Raw genomic sequence first — 26,244 nt, 5'->3', positions numbered from 1 at the left:
CGAGCCCCGCCCCTGTGAGGCGGCTTGGCCCTGTTCGGCCCGGCCCCTTCTCCCGGCCCGGCCCGGCCCGGCCCGGCCTGGCCTGTTCCCTTTTCCCGGCCCCTTCTCCCGGCCCGGCCCGGCCTGGCCTTTGGTGCCGCCGTGGGGGCGGGCCCGGGGAGCGGTGGGGGCGGGTGTTTGGCTTCCCGGCCAAACGGATTCTGAATCCCGGTCGTTTGGGCACCGCTCTCGTGTCGGTTACCGGGAGTTTCACAGAACCCTGTTTGCATTTGAAGCCCTGCAGGAAAGGTAAGGGTTTCAGGAGAGCGTTTCCCCAGCCACAGATGCTGGGGAAAGGACTGCTGAGGGGACGTGGCGTTCAAGGCTAAACCGTGCCGCCGGCTACTAGCAGAGGGCGTGCAGCCAGTTCAAGCATCTGCAAAAACATTACAACACATGTCATACACGGCAGTAGATTCAGTGCTGTAGCACTGAGTTGGCACATCCCGTGCCAAATTTCAGTTCTGCTGTCTCTGTAACTTGTAGGAAAATGGGAAAACGTTGCTTCCTCACGTTGGAACTGACATGGGTGTGTTTGAAAGCTTAGTTTTGGCAATACTTCTTAATACCAATTTTCTATAACCACTAAGTCGCTAGTGCAGAAAATGACGGTCAATATCCTGGAAAGAATCTGTCATCTTAGCATTCAGTGTTTATTTTCAGTTCTTTGTTTTTATCCTTGCTGTCTGGTCACAGTATACAGAGAAGTTTTTCACTTAGTTGTTAACAAAAAAAACCCCACCAAAACCCAACAAAACCAGCAGAGAAAACACCACATAGGAGTAAGAATGTATTTGTGTCTGTTACTTTGTGACCATGTTTATGTGTAAAGAAGCTAAACACCTGTGTGTCTGGTCTATGTAGGGATATGAGTAAGGAGCTTAAATCCAGTAACCATTAGTTCATACTATTGCTGTAGCTCGTGTTCCGAATGACTCATTTTGAGATGAAAGTCATACTGAAAAACCTATTTTTGACAACATCACAATGATTGCTCCAGATCGGTTCAGATAGAGCAGAGCAGCCATGACATGCTGTTGCAGACAGCATATGGATAACCACAATGAACATGAAAAGTATCAACGTTAAGTATACTGGGATCAAAAGGCACCACAGAATTTTGGCTGGACAAAGGACTGAGTTGTGCAGCTAACCCAGCGAGTGGGGAGAGAGAGAGTGCATGCAGGTCACTTACTACAAAGGAAGAGGTGAGCGACATGTTACAGCAATGAAACTCTAGGGTTAATGTAAGGATTGATAGTCAAAGTTAGAAATTTAAATCTGTATTTACATACCAGTATAACTACTTTCATTTAAAAAAAACCCTGAACATCCATATCACATGCTGAAATTTCAAGTGGCGCACAAGGGAATTTTACAAGAATCTCCCAGCTACACACAAAAAGGCATACAAGTAACATTTTTGCTTCACAGATCTAGTTAATGTTTTGGGACATCTCATGCATGGGATTGAGTTCCTATTTAACCATCTCTTGCACTATCTCATTCTGCCTATTTGACACATTAAACACGGTAAATCATAGTCTGGTAGCCAACACATGGTTTACACATACCACAGGCTTGGACAACAAGGGATTCTACAGTGCCAACCTTAATTTCTTCCTACTGGCAATGCACATGTAGAAGTGTCTCAGACTGAGCTTACGCCTAATATTTCTTTTCCTCAGGAAATATGTCTTCATGTATTGCTAAAGAGAACAAATGCAGTCTAGACACTGTAAAGAATGGGAGGAGAATTAGAGCATAAGAGAGACTATGCATGCAATACTGAATTATGCAGATTTTCTCTGCACTCATAAACCCCTGCATGTCTGGTTCATTTGTTGAGCTAGTACTCAGGTAAGACTGGAAAAAATACAAGGGTGTCTGCAAGTTTCCAGCTGCAAGTAGTGAGATCACTGGACCAGAAGTCTTGCCAACACTCTAAAATAAAAATAAAATAAAAATTACTACTGCACTGGAGTCAGTGTTTTTATTTACTGATTTTCTGAAATTAAAAAAGGAAGTGTGATGTTTAACTGCTTTATTATGCTGCTTTTAGTGGAGATCTGTGAAGCTGGTTATTGAATCCTGATTAGGGGACATGTCTGTCTCTATGAAGAGAGTTTGAGAAATCATGATATTGTCTTGGGACAGAGGAAAAGTCATAGAAATAAAGAGGAATCAAGTGCAGTACTTCACTTGAAATTTCACAGAATTTGAATATCTGATATGTTTGTAATTGCAAAAAGGAAACAACTTATTTCTATGTATAAACTTTTTTGTTCCTGAGCAACGTAATTGTACATGCCCCTCCAGGCCTCATAGAATAGCATAAACACCATAAATAACATAAATAAATCAATATTGCATAAATGAAACAACTAGTATGAATACAATAGCACAAATTCACTTTAGAGTACCATGAAAAGCTTTTTTTTTTTTTTTCTCCTCTGTTTGCTACACAGGTAGGAACCATCAGATGAGCTTACCCTTGTGTGATGTGTCTGACGTGTCCTGATGAGATCCTGCTCTCTCACTCCGAAAGGCCCAGCCAGACCTGGAAGTGAAGAAAACAGCTCTCCAGCAGTGGGCTGGTCAGCGCACACAGGTACATTTCCCACATCGGGGCCAGCGCCACTCACGTTAGCCACAACACAAGCCACCTGAGACGTTAGTACTGCAGTTCCACTGCAAAGATTCCAAGTTACAACTGAACAACAGATTGTCTGGAGTAAAATGACCAACAACTGACGAGTTTTCAGTTTGCAAGATGTGATAAAGCTGCTGCTTCTTGTTAGTTAATGCAAAGGTATGCTTGCTTAAATTAAAACAAAGTTAGCAGCGAGAAATGTAGCTAGGCCAATATCTACACATAACAGTTAATTTTTATGGTTGCCATCTGTATAGTTCTTTGACTCCGTTACACAGTTGACTCAGTCAGCAGGGCAGAAAAGCAATGTTTCCAGACAGTGGACAGTCAGGCTTAAATTCAATGCATTTTGAAAAAAGCACATCTCAATTGTAACTTCTTAAAATATTGTGTGTGCACTGAGAAATGCATAGAAATAATTTGGCCGTAGTGACAGCATAAGATGTTTTAAAGCTGAAAATATTGATTAAATTCCTCTTTAGTGAATCTTATTTCCCTCCATGATTCTACCTATATTTCACATGCTCCAGAAGTTTTAAATTCAATTGCAATTAGAATTCTATTTGGATTAGGATCACTTATCTTAAGACTATGTTCTTACATAAATTCTGACTTTTTTTTCCCCTCAAACTGCTGTGTTCACGGGGAGAACAGATAATCAGGGTAGACAATCTTATATATTCATATCATTCAAAGTGTCATATGCAATTCAATTAAATCTGCTTTTGACAGTTTTCCATAGATTACATTAAAAACAGTCATAAGGTGAGCCTCCAAATCAGAAGCATTGGAGCCAAGGAGCTTGTATTGAAGGAAGACAGCTACAGAATTCTTGCCCAGCTCAGATCTTCCTCTTTGATTCCTTAATCTGTAAGGGTGGGTGGATACCTTGGAGCTGAAGACTTAGCATGATATGCATTAACATTCAGTTTGTTACAAATGTCTTCAGCCTGATTATCTATGACCCACCTTCGTTACATCTCATAACTTTTGTAAGATCATAGAAGTTCTATATAATGGCTTTGTTGGTTTCAGCAGAGCTATCTTGACCTAAAACTGGCTAAAGATACTGGTCTTTAAGCTCAACAGTGTCTCTTGGAAGGAAGTAGTCAGATGATAATGCCTACTGGTGGACCTGGCAGTGCTAGGTTAATGGTTGGGCTTGATGATCCTAAAGGTCTTTTCCAAACTAAATGATTCTATCATTCTATAATACTTAGGTGAGTTATCCCTTTAAAGAAAACTGTAGTTTTGCAGTTTTGTTTCCCATAGACATCAGGTGAAACTGGGAAGTAGCACAGCACTGTGGTTAGTTACAGGACTAATAATAATATATATAATCCTTTTTTTTTCACAAGTACCTTATGTGTCTGGAGAATTTGCTAAGACTAGAAATTACTGTGCCAAATCTCTGTTGTATGTTTTCCATTTTCCTGGGCAGTTTTGTCGTAGTGACTGGCTGAATACATTTCAATAGACCTGCAAATATAAAGTGTAGCAGAAACACTTTGTTTCCTTTACAATTGTTTTGAATCGTAATAAAAAAGAAGAGCTATACAGAGTATAGCCCTGTTGACCCCTAATGGAAATGTAAGGTAGGTGCCCAAGATAAGTGTGCTGAAATACCTCTAGAACTGCTTCTTTCTCCATGCTGACTGTAGAGAGGAAATGGGATCACTAGGTCTGATGTAGACAACTAAACTTTACACAGCCAGGGTAAAGCAAAATAAATGTTGTCCTCCCTACTCACTGAAATGGACAAGGACATCTTACAGATTTTTAGAAAACTTCCTTCCCTACATTGTCTGGTACAGCTGGAATTGGTTTCATGGGATAGATGAAAATACTTATATTTAAAAATATAAATTAAAATAACTAAAATACTTTAAAATAAAAAAAAAATGGCACTTTGCTGATGCTCACAATCAGAGCATCTTCTATGATAATAGTAGATCAGATGTCTGGTTTATAATATTTTTTTCCAAAATTTCAGTGAATTCCCTATTATTGCTACTATATTGTCTTCACTGCCTAAGAATTTGATCACTTTTATTTGAGAAAGTCTCTCTGGGAGTTAGTTGGACCATTTAATCAATTTGTTAGAGATCTGATTTCTTTCTGATGGGAAGCGGTGTTACATTTACTGCACCCTTTATCTGCCTTTTATTGAAATTCCCACTTATGGTCAGCAAATTTTCACACTTCTTTTAGCTTAGCTAAGAAGCCAGGCCTTAATAGCACATGCAAACTCATGTACACACTTGTGCACACTTGAGAGAGGTCTAGAGCAAAACATTCTTAAAGCTATATACAGTAGCAGAGGAAATGTTTTTAAAAGCTCCTCATTTATCAGGAAAATATTGTAGCAATAATGTTAGTAAAGTCATTAAAAACCTGGATTATTTAGTCAATATTGCAACTGCCATCTGCTTCAGTCAGTCCAGGCCAAGAGCATGATTTATGTGAGTGGTGCCTCACTTATCAACTAATTCAGTTAAACTGGTAATGCTTTTTGCAGGCTTCAGCCCCTGACAGTTGTGGAAGGGAACAGAAGAAAAGCCATATTAATTTCCAGCATCAGAATCCCAGGTAACCTCATTAGGCTGATCACAGTTCCGATCTGTTTGCTGCTGAGTGAACACAGCTCTTGGATTCATTTTCCAGGGAAGAGATCTGTGAGGGTGATTCTGGCATTCCCCTCCTGTGCAGACCTTACTGCTTTGGTAAGGTGTGTGCCTATCAGCTTCATGAGAATGTGGTAGTGAAGGGAGCACAGCTCTGCCAGATAATACCTTGTGAAGCTCATTGAGCTGAGTAATGTTTGAAACGAATGCCTGTCAATAACATGCCTGTCTGGAGATGCCATGATCATCTGACCTTCTCTTTGTGTCCTGGGTTTTTCCAGTGATGGCAAAGAACCATTATGTGTTGCCAGTGAACAGCAAGAACAGGCTGCTCATAAGTCACCTAATGGAAATGGGTGTAGGCATAGTTTATGTGACACCCTCCGCTCCTACTGCCAGTGAAAACCTCCTCTCTGCAATCATGGTGTGTTGCCAGCGTTTTGATTGGGTGGTCTGCTGCTTTGCTATGAGTTCTCTGAGTTTGCTTTGAGTGCTCAAGCAGTAATTCTCAGCTATGAGAAGGAGCACCCACAGCCAGTCCTCCTGATACTCGTCATAAAAAACAAATGTGTGTATCAGTGTCTAGGGGGAAGGCTGTCCACTTGTTCATGTTCCAAAAATCCTGAATAAGTGGGTAATTTATGTAAGAATGTTTAAATTGCTGTAGTGCCAGGCACAGACTCATTCTGGAGACTTCTCCTTAGTAAGAAGTGACAACCCTCTTTAGTTGCTAGTCACTGAGAAATAGCATTGCAGTAATATGGTAACCAGAAAGCGCGCTCTCATCTGCACCTGACACTGCTCTGCTTTGGGCCATTTTGCCAGAAAAGGAGAATAAAGCTGTGTCCTGCTTATGTCCCCATCCCTTCTGCTCGCTTCAGGATTGGTTTTCACTACAGGACAGTAGGTGAGACTGAAAACAGAACAGAGGACAAAACCATTTGAAAGATATTGAAGATAAAATGCTTTCCAACCCATTTTGCAGAAGGATGGATGGTCTGTTTAGATTTTTTTCCCAAAAAATTTATCAGCCCCCTGCTGGAATTTCATTACAATCCCTGCTTCCAAATTATTAATGGCTGAAGGGAGGGAGCAGGTGGGAGATCCTCTCTTGACTCCTCCGGCTGTGCTCCCTACCCTAAAATACAGGGTCTTCCATCCCAGTGAGTCCACAGGGACCTCCAACATAGTGGGATGCACAAAGGACAGAGTCACCATGCCCAAGGGGGCAGGGACATGAGGGGGTCATGGCTGGCTCTCCTGGCTGAGGGCACATGCTTTTCTGCTTCAATCTCCACTTGTTTCTTAACAGATAACGTGTTTGGGACTTGCCTTTTTTCAGTCTGTACTTCTAAGGAGAGAAGACTTACATGCTTATGCCTCTTTCCTGAATGTGTATCTGCAATAAATGTTGAAGCTGTGGAGTTATTTTCATGTATTTTGACAAAGGGCTAGAAGCCTTGAAGATACTCTGTCCAATTCATGAAAGTGTGGAGAGGAGTAGAGTGGAATAGAGTAGAACATTTCAGTTGGAAAGGACCTACAACAATAATCTATTCCCTCTGCCTGACCAATTCAGGGCTGACTGAAAGTTAAAGTGTGTTGTTAAGGGCATTGTCCAAATGTCTCCGAAACACTGACAGGCTTAGGGTGTCAACCAGCTCTCTAGGAAGCCTGTTCCAGTGTTTGACCACACTCTCTCTAAAGAAATAATTCCTGATGTCCAGTCTAAACCTCCCCTGATGTAGCTTGGAACCATTCCCATGGGTCCTATCACTGGATACCAGGGAGAATCGCTCAGTAGCTCCCTCTCCACCTCCCCTCCTCAGGAAGCTGGAGAGAACAGTGAGGTCGCCCCTCAGCCTCCTTTGCTTCAAACCAGGCAAGCCCAAAGTCCCTAGCTGCTCCTCACAAGATATTCCTTCCAGCTCTTCCACCAGCTTTGTTGCCCTCCTCTGGATGCATTCAAGGACCTTCACACTCTTCTTAAATTGCAGGGCCCAGGACTGCACACAGGACTCAAGGTGAGGCTGCACCAACGCTGAATACAGCCGGATAATCACCTCTTCTGACCAGCTGTGATGCTGCGTTCATGCACCCCAGGGTGCAGTTTGCCCTCTCTGCTGACCCATGCTGAGCCTGCTGTCAACCAGCACCCCCAGACCCTTTTCTGTGGGCTGCTTGCCAGCCACTCCTCTCCCAGTTTGTGCTGGTGCCCAGCATTACTCCATGGCAGCATATAGAGCTTAGCCTTTGGTTCATGCCATGGAGTGCCCTGGGTCTTGCTGCCCTGATCATGCAAACGTATGTACCGCAATTTACAGATCCCTGTCAGTGCAAGCTTTCCTTTGAATGAAAGCTGCAGAAAGGGGTGAGCCTGGGGCACTCTTTGGTCTCCTCTAGCTGTAAGGTTGACATGTGTGCAGGGAATATACCTAGACCTGTAAAACCTGCTTTTTGGAAGCAGACTGTTGTCTGTTTTTCTCCTACTAAAGGAAATGGTTTCCCTCTCACCTGGGAATCAGGAAGATACAGGGGGGAAAGGTATGTGTGTGTGTGTCAAGAAATGAGCCTTCATTAACTCTGTTGCTAACAGAACTACTTTTCTCCTGCCCCTGCTTGCCTGTTACATAAATGCATTTTGCCCTCCAGTGGTATTTTCTGTCTACAGCTGTAACCTGTGATTAAATCAAACTATGTCCAGTAAAGAACAGTCTTGCAGGCCTCTAAGGGAAATTCAGCTGTGCATGGATGCAGCACAGGTGGCTCAGTAAGTGGCAGTCCTGCCTGCTTATTAATCAACCAACACATAATCTGAATTAAAAGAATGTTGTTCTCATATCCAGGTAACAGATTTTTTTAAGGTGGAACCATTAGCCTGTGTAGATTGCAAGCAGAATAATGGTACAGCGATTATTTACACTTTACCTAATGATTTTCTCTTCAGAAGAAATAGGATATAAGTGGTGGCAAGAAAAGAGGTTGTGGAATAATCACATATTGCTATCTTGCACCTAATGAGTTTCTTTTCCATAATCATAAAGACGATTTTCAGGTGGTTTTGGTAATATATTTAATTTCTCTCTCTAGGGCTACAAGGAGGCCTTTAAGCTACAGACCTGGGGTCTGCTCCTACAGTTACCATTTAAGTTGCCATGTTTAGCTGTTTGCTGCTTTTGCATAGGCTCCACAAAATTCACAAATTTTCCACTTAGGGACTAGTCTTACCCATTTATAAACAGATGTATTAGTGACAGGATGTAGGTTTGGTAAAAGATTTGTATTATCTGGATTCATAAGTGGTACCATGAGAAATATGCTGAGCAGCATTCACTCTGATGTGTAAGAATTATATTAGCTAACAGAGTTAATTGTTGCTAGTTATTGAAAATCTTTGTGAAGCTCAGCTGTATTAGTTTTATTTATTTGACAGTGTATATTGATGTGTTCCTCCTTTCTTACTAATCTGTAGCTTACCAAAACTCAGGTAGCCTAAACAGGGATCATAAATCATATCAAAGAAGTTAAAGCAGATGACCAGCTGTAACAGAATGAAACAAGCCATGGAAGCTTCCAGTCAATAGTATGGATCAGCATAATGATTCAGTAACCAGTCTACCTTCCAGAGTGCTAAGGGGTATGTAACACATCTACTCCAGTTCTTGTTATTAACTAGCAGCTGATTCACCAGCCATGTTATTCTCCTTCAGAGAACAACAATTTCCAGGAAGGCAGAAAAGCAAATGCCTGAGGCAGTTACTGCTTCAGCTATGTCAGTCTAATCTATTCCTGTGTTTGTCAGTAGCCTCAGATCCTCACACAAGTCCACTACAGTGCCTTGTCTTGATAGCTTGGGCTGTTATGGATGTATGAAAACAGAGGAAAATGCAGTCTTCCTTGGTCTTTATGATACAGAAGAGGCATGAACAAGTTCTAGTTCAAATTGCTATTTACCTTCATAGCAGACTTTTCTTGTATGCATTGTCATTACGAGGATGTGTGAGCCACAGACATAACAACCAGTGACTAACTGTCTCCCTGAAACTTTAAATGCTTCTCTAATCACCCAGCTCTGATTGCATTAATTTTGAGTAGCCATAAACCCCAATGTCTTCCTGGGGCTAACAGCATATGGACACGTTTGTATAATGCATTCATGCTGTGAAATCTCCCTTGACAGTCTTGTTACTCATCAGAGGTTTGTCAGTGCTAAGGTAGGGATGTATGGGAGAATTAAGCTAGGGAGGAGTGTTATGGTTATTTGTAGTACAATCCCAAATCCACACAAAGCACCGCTGAGGTTTGTGAGATTTGTCAAAGCAAGACTAAGTAGCTCAGGGCCTAGCGGCAATTTTTACTTCTTTTTTCAAAATTTACCACATACGTGTCATCAAAAAGCATTTTCCTCAGTTCATATGCAAAGATCTAGGTATGTATATTTGCAGCAATAGTTTGCAGCTACAGCAACTGCATACTGACAAGTGGTACATGCATGCAGGAATATTACCTGTAACATTCACAGAATCCTGCGGGTTCAGTGTGTTTCTAGAGGTACTAGAATGTTAACCCCTCTGTCTGCATGTAAGGTCCCAATATTTTTTTTTAATTGGGGTTGTGTGTAAATGTTTTAATTTTTAGAAGGAATACCCTTTTATAAAAAAAACACATAGAAGTAATTATTTTATGATATTTTTGCATAACTATCTGTAGAAGCTTAATAGGAACCTAGTTCATAATTTACTCTACAATGAGAAGCCTGAAATAAGATGTGGAAAAGAGGTGCATTTTTAAAATCAGCTGAACCAGTTTACAGTGATTAATACCCATGTATTGCCTATTTGATCTTTAAGAAAATATTGAAACAGACAGACAGTACATCCAATTTTCACAGCCTGTTCTGCACTCCTTACTGAAAATAATGCAAAGTGATACATAGTGAGAAGCAGAATGGGATCCTGCCAGTCAGTGACGTGTAGCTGTGAGCTGCTGCAGATCAGTACCAAAGTAAGCGAGAACATCAGGAAAAGAGATCATGCTATGCTGGGACATGGGTGCAAAACTGAATAAGCATCATGGAAGTCTGGATTTTGTTTGACTTTTGCATTTGACTCTACTTGGTTCATTCATTGTGAAAAAAAATCCAGTAGTCTGCCCCATCTCCCTCTACCTTTCTTTCATGCCTTTGTTCCTTATTAGAAATTGCCATATTCCCTCCATTCTTCATGTTGAGATCCTTCACCTCCTTCCTGTATTCCAAAGGATACCCCTATCCCCACCCTGCCAATCTGTCCTTTAGTCTTTATTTTTCAACTCGGAGGTCTTTTCAGTTTGCAGTCTCCAGTTGTTTCAGTCCTTTTCTCTGCCAGGCATAGCTTGGAATGATTCTGAGTTGAAAGAATGTATTTTCTTGTCGCGACGGAGGGAAGACACAGTCACTCAATATGAGTGATCAGCAGACTTCATTTATTGTACCTTACAGTCACCTTTTATGCCTTGTTATAATTAGCTCATACATATTACAAAAGTTAAGCTCATTATTGGTTAGTTGCCTAAATACCAAGCCCACCCCTAGTTTCTCTTCTGTAGTTTTCTGTTCCCACCTGCAACATTCTTTTCCCACCGAAATCTTCCTGTTATTGTGTAACAAAAACAGCCAAAGACAGTGTATTTTGCTTTACTTCAGATAAACTGAGAGTGATGTGCATTTTTGTCCAGCCAGCTGGACTATGTCTATGAGACCTTTTTTCAGCTAGCCAGTTATCCACATTTTCTTAGCCAGGAAGAGATAAGAGATGGCTTCAAATGCTTAGGTGGCTGTGCACACAAACAGATCGTAGAACCATAGAACGGTTTGGGTTGGAAGGGACCTTAAAGACCATCTAGCTCCCACCCCCTGCCATGGGCAGGGACACCTGCCACTAGACCAGGTTGCTCCAAGCCCCGTCCAGCCTGGCCTTGGACACTGCCAGGGATGGGGCATCCACAGCTGCTCTGGGCAGCCTGTGCCAGCGCCTCACCACCCTCACAGTAAAGAACTTCTTCCTAGCATCTAATCTAAATGTACCCTCTTTCAGTTTAAAACTGTTACCTCTTGTATCCTATCACCTTTCCTACAGTGAACTGTCAGAAGAATTCCTAGACTTCCCCCAGAAGACCCCAAAAAACAAAACCAGAATTACAGCACCCATTTTTGCCATTAGGCCTCAAACCCCTCTGCATTACCAGTTTTGCTGCCTTTACTGATTATGTTACTATTTGAAGCTTACCTTTGGTGCTTGCTGCTTGTGTCAAGTTTTTTTAATCTCTAGAAACATACGTCAGTTTACAGAACAAAAGCATGATAAGCTTCTACCATACCAGTGAATATTTTTTTTCCCATTTGTGATCCTTCATTGTGAAATTATACAGGTGCAGATTAAGGCTCGGTGCCACGTGGCTGTTTGGCTGAGCCTGGCCTCTAGAGACCTCCAGGCCGAGTGACATGGTCAGTTCAGTTTCAGTTTCGAACGGGCAGAGGCAGGAGGAACTCTCTCTCCCTTTCTTTGCAGGCAAATCTTCAAAAAGTCCTGCAGGATTACTACCAGTTTAAACCATTGTGGAGTTATCTACAATCAACAGTGAGCTTGGAGCCTGTTACAGTTACTTTGTGCCGTATGCACGTGGACCTCACCCTTGTGCTGAAGAAGACAGGTAGATTTTCTAGTACTTTCCTCCTAGCTGCAGGTGCTTCTGTGCTTTTCTGAACACTATCCCTTTGAGCTAAAATCCTTTGGAAAAGTCCGTTTCACCATGATGAAGCCCAGAATAGCAGTTCTAGCCTGTATTACTGTGACTTAACATTTTTCCTCTGTGTCCCCAAAACTCTTTAAACCAGCCTGGGGGTCATCGAGCTCCTCCAGACTCTCCCAAGTCTGCCCAGAGCCTGAGCTGTGCCAGTTTGGCAATTACACAAAGCTCTCTGTCCATATATCTTTAAAGCGTGCTCTAGTAGTGTTAACAGCTTGATTCAGTCATTAACAAAAAATTGCAAAAAGCCAAGCCAACTGCTGCAGGTGACAGCAATCAATTTGGCAGGGTGGAAAGGGACAGCTGTGTCCTTGTATTTAAGGGGAGAGCCTGAGGCAAAGGAAACCTGAGTCCTGCTGAGGCAGGTGAGGAGCACCTGGGAGTTGGTGCTGTTGATTTATATAACTTGGTGCTGGGCCTTGTTCCTTGACTTAGACACTCTGTGTGTGCAGTCTGCTTTTCCAAGAAAAGGGATTTTGAATAATGCTTGAAAATCGTCCTTTCCCCCACATTTCTGGTAATGCAAATGGAGAACTAGCAGATGAATATTTGTGCCTCAGGGAAACCTAGGGAAGCATGAACTAACCAAGGACTTGGAGAAAAGCTTGTTTTAAACCAGTAGCTCAAGTAAAAGGACCCCTTAACTGAAAGGTCAAAAAGAAACTAAAAAAGCTGTTAGTCATGCTCTGCAGGAAAACTGTAGATTAGATTCTCAGGGATCAGATTCCAGTTCACAGACTTTTGCAGGACTTTCACCCCAGAAAGAAGTCAGGAAGATAGATGTTTGCTTTTCATGCACAGGTTCCTCAGTGCGGATCAGCTCAGTAGACAGCAGAGGTTGCCTCTAAAAAGCCAGCAGGGTTCCCTCATAGTGGGAAAAGAATATCTTGCTACATTATTTGGGTGAAATTGCCCTCTTCTTTTCTTAGAGTAGGCGGCTGATGGGAGGGTGCTTCTGTACGGCACCTTGCCTTCTCAGTCGTACTGCCTGCTCTCAGGCCAGATGTTGTGGACAGATTCTTGCAGATCTTCAGTTCTTTCTTACTCTTCCCCCTTGTCTGCTCCTCCTATCCTCTGCATTTCTGCAGGTGATGTAATGTTAGGGGCAGGACAGACAACAGGGCAGCCTGCCTCACCTGCAAGTGCATCTGTTTACATATTCCTCATCTGGCCTATATTAAGGGGTTGGAAGTTAAAAGTATCCTTTTATGATTCTGCTCTTCATTGACTTTATTCACCCATTTTACATCTGTCCAACACAGTTACACTCAAGACTCTGATCTTTCTAGGGATGTAATATCTTCAAACCAGAAAGCACTGTCAGCATCTTGCTGAATTCCAGCTTTCCAAAAAATGGCAGAGTTAGCCAAGGCTTAAAAATATCATAGTTCTGTTGAAGAGAATAGTCACTCCTTATTGCACTCACTGGTACCTATCTGTAATGCTATTAGATTAACTCAGCCTGGAGCATAGCTAGAGACAGAGCTTGGAAGCACTCAGTTTTTGTTGTCTGCTAGAGAAGCCCAGTGCTAGCCTGAGCTGCTATAGCCTCTAGTTTCTATAACCATGTGGATATTTCACAAAGGTCAATGAGATACAGATGTTACAGCAAATTTTGTTAAAATTTTCTTACATTTCAGAGGTGGAAAAAAGGGAGGCTTTGGTGGGAGAAAATTATATCAAGTATTTTTCTGGGATCTAGTGATTCTCTGGGATCAGATAGAATGATCAAATAGTGTTTGTGCTTTCTGCGAAAATGAAGGAGGCCCAGTAACCTCCCATTTCCCTTGCTCTGTTATTCTGGGAGAATCTTCTCTTTTGGAAACACTGCATCAGTTACATCTAACCATACTAAGTGCCCTGTTCATTTTTGTTTCTCATATAACTACTTTCTTCTTTGTGTGACAGGGAATAAAAACAGGTTAATCAGTTACTGGTTATTCCAGCAGCAGCTGAACAGTCTCTTATGTGTTCCCAGCTGTAAGTAATCTAAAATCTGTCTTTTGCTTTTATGTAGGTACTGATATATTCCATATTGCCAAGCCTTCCAGCAGCAAATGAAGAATATGACTTTGTTCTTCATTTCCATTATATATTTGCTTTTGAAAGCCACTGGCACCAAAGAGGTTATATTTGGTCACAATAATTTCACAGAATATCAAGTGGGTAACATGAACCTGATTCTCTCTGTCCCACATGGTGGGTCAATGGAACCCAAAGACATCCCTGATCGAGAAGCTGCCTGTTTGGATGCAAACACATCCTCTTGTATCTTCTCTCATAAGTGTCCGCCTGGAAGTAATCAAAATTATAAGAAATGCAAAGTGTCTACCAACCAAGACAGGTATACTATAGAAGTGGCTCAGGCTCTTGCTGAAGAAATTAATGAAATTACTGATGGCTTCTTCCCACATATTGTTATAAACCACCTACAGAGGTTCAAGATGGATGCTAACAGGGAAAAGGAAGAAGCCTCCTTTGGAATTCCCCAAGCAGAACAGTCCTGGGAAGAGTATATGGGATTTTTGACCACTGCAAAATCACAGATGACAGGGGGCCTGATTCTGGATATCCATGGACAAGCACATCCTGAACGGTGGATAGAACTAGGTTACACACTTCCAAAAACTTCCCTTAACTCAGGTGTCTTTTCTGCATCAAGTTCCTCAATTAGCTATCTAGCCAGTCAGCTAGTCAATGTGTCTTCTGAGAATTTAGTTGCAGGGAACAGAAGTTTGGGTAAATATATTGAAGAACAAAATAACAGTTATGTTTGCGTGCCTTCTCCGTCCAATCCTAGCCCAAATAACGGGAGCTATTATAGTGGTGGATATATAACAAAGACTTTTGGTTCCCGTAGTTCTGGTACTGTTGATGCCATTCAGCTTGAACTACCCCAGTGGGTGAGGGCAGCTGAAGAACGTCACAGATTTTGTAAAGCACTGGCAAGGGCTGTAATGAAATTCTGGCAAACTAACTACTGCAGCCAGTACAACCATGAATTTCTGCCGTGCTGAAAGAGGCTGTTTGGTTAAGATACTTTTCCGTAATACAGCTATGATCTGGAACAACTGATACACCTGGAACATGTAAGCCTGCAATATAACTGTGGATGCTGGTGGAAAGACACTAACCTGCAAAGAAATACAGAGCCATCGACATAGAGAAAATCCACAGCTAATACCAACAAATCATTTAACACACAGCGTTGTGCTCAATACAGCATCGAAAAGACTGCTTGAAGATGGGTGGATGTATTTGGAAGTATCACTTGCCTGGTATGCTTCTCTGTGCTCAATTTCTTTCCGGTAGCATCCTTTTTTCTTTAGCACACAATAAACAAGTATTCTTCTAATTAATTCCTTGCAGTGCAGTGCCTTAGTAGATTATCTTTTGAAAGAAATGAAGTGTCTCTGCTTTTCCTGTGACAGTTAAGAAAAACAATAGTATCATTGTGTAAAATGTTTGGGGCTAGGACCAGTTTCCATTTGGTATTTATAAACCCCCAGGAGTTGGAACTTCTCAAGTAAACAGTAATGCTGAGGAATGACACGCAGTCTGAACACACTTCAGGTTTCGTTAATTTAATGAATTATGGAAAAAGAAGTCAGAGAGCATTATAGCACTATAATTTTGTCACAGTTTAAATAACACAACAGTAAGGTAGTAACTGAATGGAAGGCTGTTAAAGATAACACAAGTCATGCATTTTTGACAGTTTTCCTTGCAGTGTGGTTCCCTCCTGAGAGCTGGTTCATTGATTTCATTCAGCATAGGATTAAAGAATTGGTTGTTACTGGGAACAGTATTACATTATGGATGGGTTGTTCTGCACAGTGGAGAGTATAGTGGCATAAGCAGACATGAGTACAAATCAGCTCTTGGAAAACAGGCAATTAATAAGAAAAGTGAAGGGAGCAGGCAGCAAGACTGAAAAGAGTGAAATTCAAAAATTAAGAACCTATGAAGTCCCAACAGTGCCTAAAGGTTTGGTAAAAAGAAAAGAATGAGTAAATAGTTCTGAGTAAACAGTCAGTTCTAGGTAAGTAAATAGTCAGTTAATAAACCGAAGTGGGATATCTGCATGTTGCAAACACAGTAAAATATTTTAGTTTTAACTATAAACAGGGACAATACCAAAGAGAAAATCTTATGCAATTACAAAGCATAATGTGTAAAAGCATCAAAAGAAATGGGTAAGGATCTCTGAACCTGAACTGTTCATCTTAAATAATCTTTGAAGACTAGGCAATTTTCAGGTAACTGGAAGAGGGCTGATGTAGCTGTCTTACAAAGGCAAACAGGACTCGGGGAACTGCAGGGGGGGTTACCTTTCGCATGCTAACTGCTAAATCACGGGGTGCATGAAGGGAACACAAGTAACAAATGGAGATTACACTTTTTCTGGTGCTGCTTGGTTTGTCAGACAAGTTCAGGTTTAGTTTTAACCACAAGGTTGGTTAGTGTGGTGGGTTGACCCTGGCAGACACTAAGTGCTCACCCAGTTGCTTGCTTACTTGTCCCAGTGGGATGGGGGAGAGATTTGGAAGAGTAAAAGTGAGAAAACTCATGGGTCAAGATAAAGACAGTTTTAATAGGTGAAGCAAAACTGCATGTGCAAGCAAAGCAAGATAAGGGATTAATCCACTACTTCCCATCAGCAGGCAGATGTTTATCCGCTTCCTGGGAAGCAGGGCCTCAGAACGCATAATGGTTACTTGGGAAGATAAACACCATAACCATGAATATCTTGCTTTCCTCCTCCATTCCATGAGCTCCTGTTGCTGAGAAGGACATTATATAGTATGGAGTATCTCTGGCCAGTTCAGATCAGGTGTCCTGGCTGTGTCCTCTCCCAGGTTCTTGTGCATGTCCAGGTTACTTGCTGGGGGTGGGAAAAAAACACTTTGAAATCCAGAACACAGCCACCATATAGGCTGCTGTGAACAAAATAAGGTTCATCCCAGCCAGACCTGGTACATTTGATCATAGTATTTTTAAATATACTCCCACAGGATATTTTGCTAAAAAAAGAAGCAGTATTACCCCAAAATCCACCATAGCCCTACAACAAGTTGAAGACAGGTAAATCGTTGCAAGCCATTGTATAGTCAGCTTATCAGAAGACAGTCTTTCCAAGGAGGCTGGCAGATCAAGCACTGTTCATTACCAGTAATATAGGAAAACCACTACTTTCCCCAAAATAGTGGGTAACAATGGCACTGGTTACAAGGATTATCCTAAATAGTCATTAAAGTGACACACTTGGCAAAGATTTGTACCTTTAGCCAGACAACAGATGATAGAATATGTATTCTGTGACCTGTGCCATACTGTGACATTGTCCTGGAATGCTAAAATGCCAGGAAGGATTCAGAGAATCATGACAGGTAATTAATTGAATATGAGCTCAGCATGCACTCTTCTGGCTTAGAGGATGAACATGCTCTTTGAAAGCACAAGCAAGGAACGAACAGGCAGAAACAGCAGGGCGCATTAACTCCTTGCTGTGTATCTGATGCTTATGAGATTGTGAATATAAAATGGAGTTCTGAGGCAAACACTTAAAGTAAAAATAACCACTGTGATGGCAAGAGATAAAAAGGCTACAGAACTCTGCCTTGCAGTGAGAGACTCACAAAGCTCCTATTACAGTTAACTTTGCTACCAAGAGTAATTGGGAGGCTCATAGAACCTGGGTAAGGGAGAACACTGTTTGTGTTTTGCTTCTGCCATCAAAACAGCTCACAGAGCGCGGGGTGTAATTCCTCTGTATCACACTCACCTGAGTTTCTGTTTCATAGGGGCTTTTGGGGGGAACAGAACCAGAGGCCCTGGGGAGCACCTGCAGGGATGTGGAGCCAGACCTGTGCAGAGCCTATTGGAGCTGCCAGGGATTCTTAGTTCAGACCAGTTAGTGTAACACACTGCTCCCCAACCCTGGCTGGGTCCTGAAGGAACGATTTTACATAAAGCCAAGATCCCTTCCCCTTTTGCCATGTGCTTTCCCAAGCAGAAGGGTGGCTCATTATGCAGCATGGGATGATAGGTGCTGTTCACTATGATGCTATTATTAACTGTGCTAGTTAAAGATTTGGATTTCCTATTTAGATGAAAATAGAGAATAAAGCATAAGAAGACTGAAGTTTAGTTGCTGTGCTATGGAAGAAGGGACAAAACTATGTATTGGTTTCTTAAATGTTGGTGAGGAGATCAGTTTCCAACATTTGCCAGTTCTCTTTCAGTGCTATCCAAAAGTTCAGATTTAGAGTAAGGGTTCAGGGTCCATTCATAAAAATAGGGAAGATGTTAAGTGGATTTTAGCACATCCTGGGGCAGAACAGTTTGAGACTTTCAATTAACACAAAATCCACCAGAACAACGTTGTTACTAACCCCATCATTAAGTAAACAGCCACTGGAAACTGCTGAAAAGGAGTATGATTTCTGATCACCCTAAGTTATGCTGAATATCTTTTACAAATTTTGGTCTTTTTTGCAACTGTTCAGTGTAAGGAGTTCATACTGAATCACAATAATGATAAAATAAGACTTTTATATTTTCACCTTCATTACACCCTGATTCATACGCATAGACCTTCCTTTAAACATATCTACCACGCCCTGGGCTTGGTTTGTACTGTATAATAAAAATTATGAAAATAATTGGGGTCAATTGAGTTGACCTACAGTGCTTTTTACTGTTTTAAACCTCCATAGCTAAGATTTAAATTGGTGCAACAAGAAATCAGGATTTTGCCCATAAACCTGAACTGACAGGCAGTAAATTGATCAGAAAACCTAATTTAAAAATATCTTATCTAAACAGTTTTTCCCTACTGTGACATGCTACTGTATTTCTAAAACAAAGTAGCATAAACCAGAAGTAATCTGTGCTGTTAAAAATGGATTTTGGGGGTAATATGGGCATTTCATTCTGTTAATCGTTCTGGTCAAACAAAAATATTGGCACTAAAAGTATTAGAACGATAATTCTGAAGACTTGTCTGCATAGCATTAACAAAACAATTGCAAGGAGCTTTGCTTGGTTTTTGCTTTTTCTGTTTCTGTAACTGTGTTTAATTAGTATAAAGTTAGCTCAGCTGAAAATAGTGTTAACTTTAAAGTTACAGATAGCATGTTCCGTGCTGCTGTGACCTAAATCCAGGTACCTTTAAAAAAGGGTGTTTCTCACTATTTGAAGCTAGTTCTCAATCTTCCTTCTGTCTTCTCTCCAGCTGATTAACAGGGAAATCTAAATCTTTCTGGAAGAAGACATTTGACTAGGATACTGTGGCATATATGTGCTACCTGTGGAACACACCACCAACTCTTTGCTTATCCAAGGACACCAAAGCTCCTGAAACATGAGAGAAAGGTTAGAGCAGTACCTCTGGAATAACATTTATTGTTCTTCAGAGAAGTCAGTATGCCTAGCAAAAGAAGAATTTTATGGCTCTGAATCTTTTAGCAGTTAATCACAGTAAGGTGCTTTTCCTTCTTAACCATCAAAAAGTGGAGGGAGGTGGGCTTTTCGGTATCTTGTTATAATCATACACTGGCTTCGTTATAATTTTTTCTCTGCATGAAGGACTTTTCAGGTATATGCACGTTTGGGGAACATCTGTTAATAGCACTTATAACTTGATTTGTTAATTAAAGTTCTAAGATCTTATCTTAGGGACTTATATGATGGTTATCCACTAAGTGAACTGTAGTAGCATCATGAAGATGACTGACTTGACCCAAGAGAAGCTGCTGTATCCTGTAAAGAACAGAGCCTAGCATCCATAAGTAACACAGCCTTTTGGAGGATGCTTGGCTAGCTATCCATTACGCTATTTGGTACAATAAATCCAGAGGAATCAAGTTACTCTGGAGGTGACAGCACACAGAGTATATAGAATGGTAAGACTATTGTGCAGAGTGTGGCCACCAGTTCTCTGCACAGTTAAGCAGGCTTCTCGTTTGCTTCCAGTCTGTTTAATTAATGTTGTAAATGTATGATAGACATTCTCTTTTACTGAAATATTTGAAGTCCTCAAAAAGCAGTCACAGTTTGACACAGACACGTAATTTGTGGAAAGTGTCTTTAAGGTCAGCTGGATTACTCATAGTATCTTTGATTTCAGAGTTTTCAAACTAGCTGCTGTTCAAATGGACTACAAGGGTTAGTCCTTGAAACACAGCCAAGCACTTCTCTATATTAATGAGTTACTGTTTCAACTTCAGTGGGACTACTCACATTAGTAAGAACTCTATGGAATAATAAGTGTTAGCAGGATACCAACCTAAATGGGGTAACAGTAGAGCACTTTAGAGATTTCCCATTGTCCCAAAGTGCTTTGGTGAAAAGGCAACCTAAGAATGTACATGGTATATGAGATCTTACCACTAAAGCATGCATGACTTTTTAAGCCCCAAAGTAATTTTTCCCAGATTTGGACTGCTTTATTACTAAAAACACCATGTATGTTGCCTCTGAAGATTCCTGCTGCAGTATTTATGTTCATTTGGTCAACCCGCTAACTGATGAACCAGGGAGCTCCAGGACTGGAAATATGACTTAAGGTAGAGGGCCAAGGCTCTCTGGCGTGATTTGTAACTAGCCCACATCACTTGAGAACTCTGTCCAGGAGGAGAGGGGTCCAGTACTGCTATTGAACACACAACAGTTATGCCAGTGACAGAACGTCATGGTCAGAGGTAGGTGAATATATCCATAACATCCCAGCAAATTTAAAAAGACCATTTTTAAAACTGAAAGATTAAATTGGGTTTATTCTTACAGAAGGATTTGGGTTTTGGTTGAAACTATTCACATGAAACTTTTTTCAATAATTTTTTTGGCATCCCAGAAGTATATCAGCTTGTGGAACTGGAAGGGGAATAGGCTGCTAACCTGAACAGTGTACATCACATACAGACCCTAATTAGGCTAAAATCTGAGACAGTTATCTAGTCATCAGATTCAAATCCCGAGTATCACCTAATCCTGTCACCTAGTCATAACAAAGAAGAGATTTATTCATGCTGTGTAAAAACATTTTTTAAAAAGGATTTTTCTAAATAACTCATAGGAAATACTAATATTTTTTCTGACCTTCAGGTGAAAGGTACTTTTAAAATGTTTTTAGAACAGCTCCCCCTGTCATCCATGTATGTACAAGTATGAGATCTTACTTGTCCCTGTCCAGCATGACAGAATATTCAGACTTCTTTTCCATGGGATTCCCTTTCTCTTTAATTATAGTAGGAAAGTTATTAACATCACAAGGTAAAATCAACCAACTGGTATCTGATAATTCAGACTTCCTGGGTTGTCCAAAGTAACGAAGATAGTATCTATTTGTGGCAAGCCAGAGCCTACAGACACAGTAGAAGCAGCGCCAAAGGACAGAAAGGAAAAACGGATACTTATAGAAGGGGTACGAAAGTGGGAGAATATCTGTCTACGTTACCAACTTCTGCAGCACTGTTCCAGAGTTCAGTATGCTAGTTGTCAGACAAAAATCCATGAGATTGAAGTTGAGAGTAAAAAATCTTAGAAGGATGTCATAAAAATCAGAAAACAAACAGTTCATCTTTATAATTACAAAACTGAGGAGTAAAAGCACCATTATTCTGAATTGCTCTTAACAGTAAGGTGCTGCCACCAGAGCAGGATTTACACAAAATTTGCTCATTGATTCTCCCAAAAAACCAAAAGAAACCCCTTCAAATGTACTTGTTAGCCAAGAGAGAATTACAGTTGTCTACAAAGCATCTTCAGACTGCAATGGTTTAATTGCATAAGCATTGAGTAGATGCAATGCTTAGGACCCGTGTCAATTTAACAAGTATTGAAAGCTGAGACAGGATTAGAACAGGAGGTCATTTCTTAAATGATGGGGCTGTTACCTATGCATTCAAGATCACCTTGCTGAAAGAAAATAACAGTCTGCAACAGTCTGACTTCCTGAAAAACCTGGAAGTGTTGCATTGAAAAATTAGAACAGAAAATACACCCAATGTTGTGTTTTATTTGCTCTAGCCTATATACAAGTCCAGCAAGAAGAGGGACTTTGGAGGCAGTTCAACTGATTTACCATAGCTGTAAGAAATATTAGTCATCTTTGTACCTGACTGGACCATCAATATGTGCTGTCACTACCACATTTTTCTCCTCTTCATGGAATAAGTCAACCACTTAGTAGCGTGTGCCCTCCAGTATAGCTCCTCCTTTATTTTCTGAGGCAAAAAGCAACACTGCCACGTTTCGGGCAGTTCTGTGTGCCACCATGGTTGTTAGTTTACTGGATTTATCCGCATGGCTTTTAGAAAATTAAAAGAAGTGTGAAAGCAATCCCGCCACAAAACAGCCTGCAAATGGTATGTGGCAGAAACACCACTCAGGGGACATGGATAAATTAATTCTTAATGTAGCCTCTTTGAACACAAGGGAATAATGCTAACAATATTTTACTTCTGTTTGTCTCATTTTTCACAGCATCAAGTTATTATTTCAAGCTGAAGACATGACCTTTATGTGCAGGAAACACTTTTAGTCCCTGTAGAGCTCTGAATCCATTTTTCTCTGTTTGTCTTATCTTGGTACACTGTTCAAGTAAAGAAAATATGTCAGATTTTTCTTTACATTTTTACTGTTTTGTTGATCCTCTAAGAATGAGGCAATGCTCTAGTGCATGATATCATAATATGTCCCTCTGGTTAAGAAAGAAAAAAGCAAAAACATCAATATATTTCATTAATGGTACACATTCACAATTAAACCATTGCAGTCATTGCTACGACATGCTCTTGGTAGGCACTGGGCAGGATGAAGCAAAGATTACAAGTCAGTGAAAGTTACTTTAAGGTGAATGTCAGTATCTCATTGTCAAGCACAGAGTAGAATATAATGGACAATTCATTAATATGCAAAGAAATATATATATACTCTTTGTGGACAATGTGATGTTGCCTGGATAGGTTTGAAATGGAAAAAACAGTTTTTTCTTAAATGACATGAGTGAAAACTAAGAGTCATCCTGTCAAGATGCACGAACTAGGTATGAGAGCTTCCCGGGGGTTAAACTGGTTTTCAGTCCTGGTAAAACCAAGTTGGATTAATTTCATACATAGTGAAAGCTTAATGTTTTACAACCTTTTAGTGCATTCACGTGACGCTAGAACCGAAGAGCCATTTTCCTTGTGACCCACAACTGCTCAGTTTCCTGCCTAGGCTTCCTCTTTCCTGATGAAGTTGCCTCTTATCTCTTGTTTCCACTACTAGACAGAGGAATCTTTTGTGTAATTCCACCTTCTATAGTGGTCACTGGCTTCTTGGGCTGTACATTTGCAAGCCAGCAAGGAGGCTGACAGAGAAGTTGACCTTTTCGTAACAAGGAAAAATCTGTAACGGGAACACGGAATTGGCAGTAGCACTGCAGATAAAAGAGAAGAGTGAGGAAAACATGAAAAGCAAATACACAGCGGCACAGGCACGAAAGGACAAAGGGAGAGTATCAGATGATTGGTAATAGGGTAGATACTTTTCCACAACTAATTAAAGTCCTGTTCAGTGCATGCTGCCTTCCTGGACCCATTTACTGCTTTGAGTCAGTGGGGAGTGGAAATTCCTCCTCATTTTCAGCATCAACGTCAAGCTACAGCTCAGTTTTGAAGTTAATGGGGGAAACCCCCCAACTTACTCCATCCAGCGTCTGACCGCATAAGAGCAGGAAGGTGGCAGGAAAGAGTTCTAACAGGTATTTTAGAAGCAAAGTGACACAGTAACAGACAGCAATCTCATATGAGAGATGCAGAAGAGGAAAATTGCCAGGCTGATTCTAAAGGTTTGGAGAAGAATTAGACAGCAGATAAACTCTTGGACTTTCTGCCAATTGAAAGTCAGATTTGGTGTGAATTTAAAAGTCTAACAACGAACTGCTTGCAGAGACCACATGTGCTTTCCTCCCTTATATAGCAGCAAACTGCTGAAGCCATTACTGCACACTCCATATCAGGGTCTGAATCATGGTCCAGTGGAAGCTGCAGGGTTTTTTTTTTAGTTTTTTTACCACAGATATGAAATTTTTGCTTGTTCTTAGCAGTAATCTTTGCCCTTGGTATTAATACAGTAATTCAGATGGAAAGTATATGCAAGGCTTGTGAGTGAAGAAAATTGTAATGTCTTTTATGAAAAGAATTCTACTGATAATGCTATTAACACGAAGCTTTAATCTACCATCCTTTCATATTAGAAAATACCTTTTTCAATTATTTAGTTATAGCTTTAATGCAGAAAGTTTGGCAGCATTTGGACCTTCATTTCCATATTTCTGGCACATTTACAGCATGATATTTTGTGGCCCTACAGACTGTCCTGAACAGAATGACTTAACACGTTACTCACTCTTACTGCCTGCCAAAAGCATTTTAGTGGAGATGCCTGTACATAGTGCTGTCAGAGGAACGGAAGGATATTTTGAATATGGCACAAGTCCTTTCACTGTTTCCATAAAATAAACAAACAAATAAATAAACACATATTTCTCTTTATAATAACATAAAAAAAAATAATCGATGCATCAGAAGCTGAGTGCCACTTGATCTATTTGACCTATTCAATATTACTCGGCTCATGTATTCAGAAAGCTGCTAAATGACTGAATGACCAAGGTAGCTGGGGTGTATTCTTCTGGACTGCTCTCTCTCCTGCATCAAAAGAACAAGCTGTTTCACTTTCCAGGCAATTCAGTCTAGCTGTACCTATCCCTGCTTCACCATTTACCTCTCATTTGCTGTGGAATATCACCAGTATGCATCTCATTTGCTACTGAGATGTTGTTTCTTGCTGCAAATGGGCCCATGAAGTCTCCTTCACCAACTTCTATTTTTCAAGTAAGCACCAGTAGACTCTGCCTTACTGCCTCTTTAGGTCTGGGAGGAAGTAAGGGAGAGTGATGAGGAGATTCTTGACTGTGTCATCCATGTAATGCATGCCAATCATGCCCACGTTGACATCACCGTCAGCTGAATTTGGAGGTCCTTACAGGAATCTAAGCACACTAATACATCAACTGTAAAGACAACAAAACCCAGCAAAGCCCACACCTACTGCGCCTGGGGACATTCACCATCGTGTTCTATTTTTGCATAAAACATCAAAGCTGCATCACCACCTTTCTGAAAAATTCTCCCTATGACTTGCTTCTGCTGGGATTCCTGTTAAAGCCTTACATGGCTGATGTGTTGTGGGCACTGCCTGCCACAAGGACCAACATTACCCAGCCATATCACGGTACTCCCCCTTCTTGCTGTATTTACTCTGTATCTCTTGGTTAGAGTAAAGTTTTCTGGAATAGAGCCTTACAGATCTGAGGTGATAGGACAACTAAGTCATCAGCATTCTGTTGCATGCCTGGCTTTACAAGCTGATTACAGCTGTAGACACTGTGTGTTAGGATATTATTCTCTCCTGATTTGTTACCCTACTAGTGCTAGCTGGCTTGTGCAATGTTCCAGACATATTCTTCCTCTTCTGAGAGTAGGACACTTGCTTATCATCATCCTTTCTTAGAAGGTAAATGTTGTGTGTGAAAAATTAAGTTCTAGACTTTAACGTAAATTTATAGTGAATTTTCGTTATCATTTTTTCAAATCATGATTCTTCCATTTTTCCACTTGTCATTACTCCCTGCTACAGTTATTAAAGCAGAACTAATTTACATCCATGGAAGAACCTATTAACCCAAAAATGCAATAAAATATCTGCTGCTGCAATTGCTAGTTAAAAAGCATGTTTCTGAAGACTAGTAGAATTATCTTCTTAATGGTCCTACCCCATCCCAAAGACATTCAAATAGCTACCCAAATATTCCCTAGGCAGATACAACCATGTTCATGAGCAGAAGCCAGTACTGGTGAGTGTCCTGCTACAGCTTTGGATAACTGTACATTCACCTTCAAGTACTGGATATTCTTAGACCTAGTTGTGCCTTCTGCTTTGGAACACAAATGATCATACGTTTTCTCAACAATTTTTAGTATTGCTTTTGAATGCACAGAAATCGCATAACACTAGGAAAAAAATTAAATTTGAAAATAAACTCCTTCATTGAGATGGCATTACTCTGAAAACATTACAGATATGGATAAG

At 40.8% G+C, this 26,244-nt stretch overlaps 2 protein-coding genes across 11 annotated transcripts in view; one reads left to right on the top strand and one right to left on the bottom strand.

The window, feature by feature from the left end:
* Positions 1-56: 56 nt before the first annotated feature.
* On the top strand, positions 57-15,461 carry LOC130151691 (uncharacterized). Of its 10 annotated transcripts, XM_056344274.1 has the most exons (7): positions 57-288; positions 2,508-2,650; positions 5,211-5,281; positions 7,988-8,086; positions 8,789-8,953; positions 11,865-12,006; positions 14,120-15,461. In XM_056344274.1, the coding sequence occupies exon 7, from the start codon at positions 14,160-14,162 to the stop codon at positions 15,117-15,119; it is 960 nt and encodes a 319-aa protein (XP_056200249.1). In that variant the 5' UTR covers positions 57-288; positions 2,508-2,650; positions 5,211-5,281; positions 7,988-8,086; positions 8,789-8,953; positions 11,865-12,006; positions 14,120-14,159; the 3' UTR covers positions 15,120-15,461. The 10 variants fall into 10 exon arrangements, with proteins under 10 accessions (XP_056200249.1, XP_056200251.1, XP_056200254.1 ...); XM_056344276.1 differs by lacking the exon at positions 5,211-5,281; XM_056344279.1 differs by lacking the exon at positions 8,789-8,953.
* Positions 15,462-15,677: 216 nt separating this feature from the next.
* The window catches only part of WDR64 (WD repeat domain 64), a 77,040-nt gene continuing 66,473 nt past the window's right edge, over positions 15,678-26,244 (bottom strand). Inside the window, 8 exon segments of the mRNA XM_056344681.1 lie at positions 15,678-21,467; positions 22,223-22,292; positions 22,295-22,331; positions 22,738-22,779; positions 23,795-23,844; positions 24,499-24,594; positions 24,630-24,639; positions 25,956-26,165. Of these exon segments, the coding sequence (XP_056200656.1) occupies positions 21,281-21,467; positions 22,223-22,292; positions 22,295-22,331; positions 22,738-22,779; positions 23,795-23,844; positions 24,499-24,594; positions 24,630-24,639; positions 25,956-26,165 (702 nt within the window). The 3' untranslated portion in view covers positions 15,678-21,280.

This window comes from Falco biarmicus, chromosome 6, assembly GCF_023638135.1.
Source record: "Falco biarmicus isolate bFalBia1 chromosome 6, bFalBia1.pri, whole genome shotgun sequence".
Lineage (NCBI taxonomy): Eukaryota > Metazoa > Chordata > Aves > Falconiformes > Falconidae > Falco > Falco biarmicus.
The sequence above is the reverse complement of the archived record's forward strand: the minus strand, read 5'-3'. Positions and strand labels throughout refer to the sequence as shown.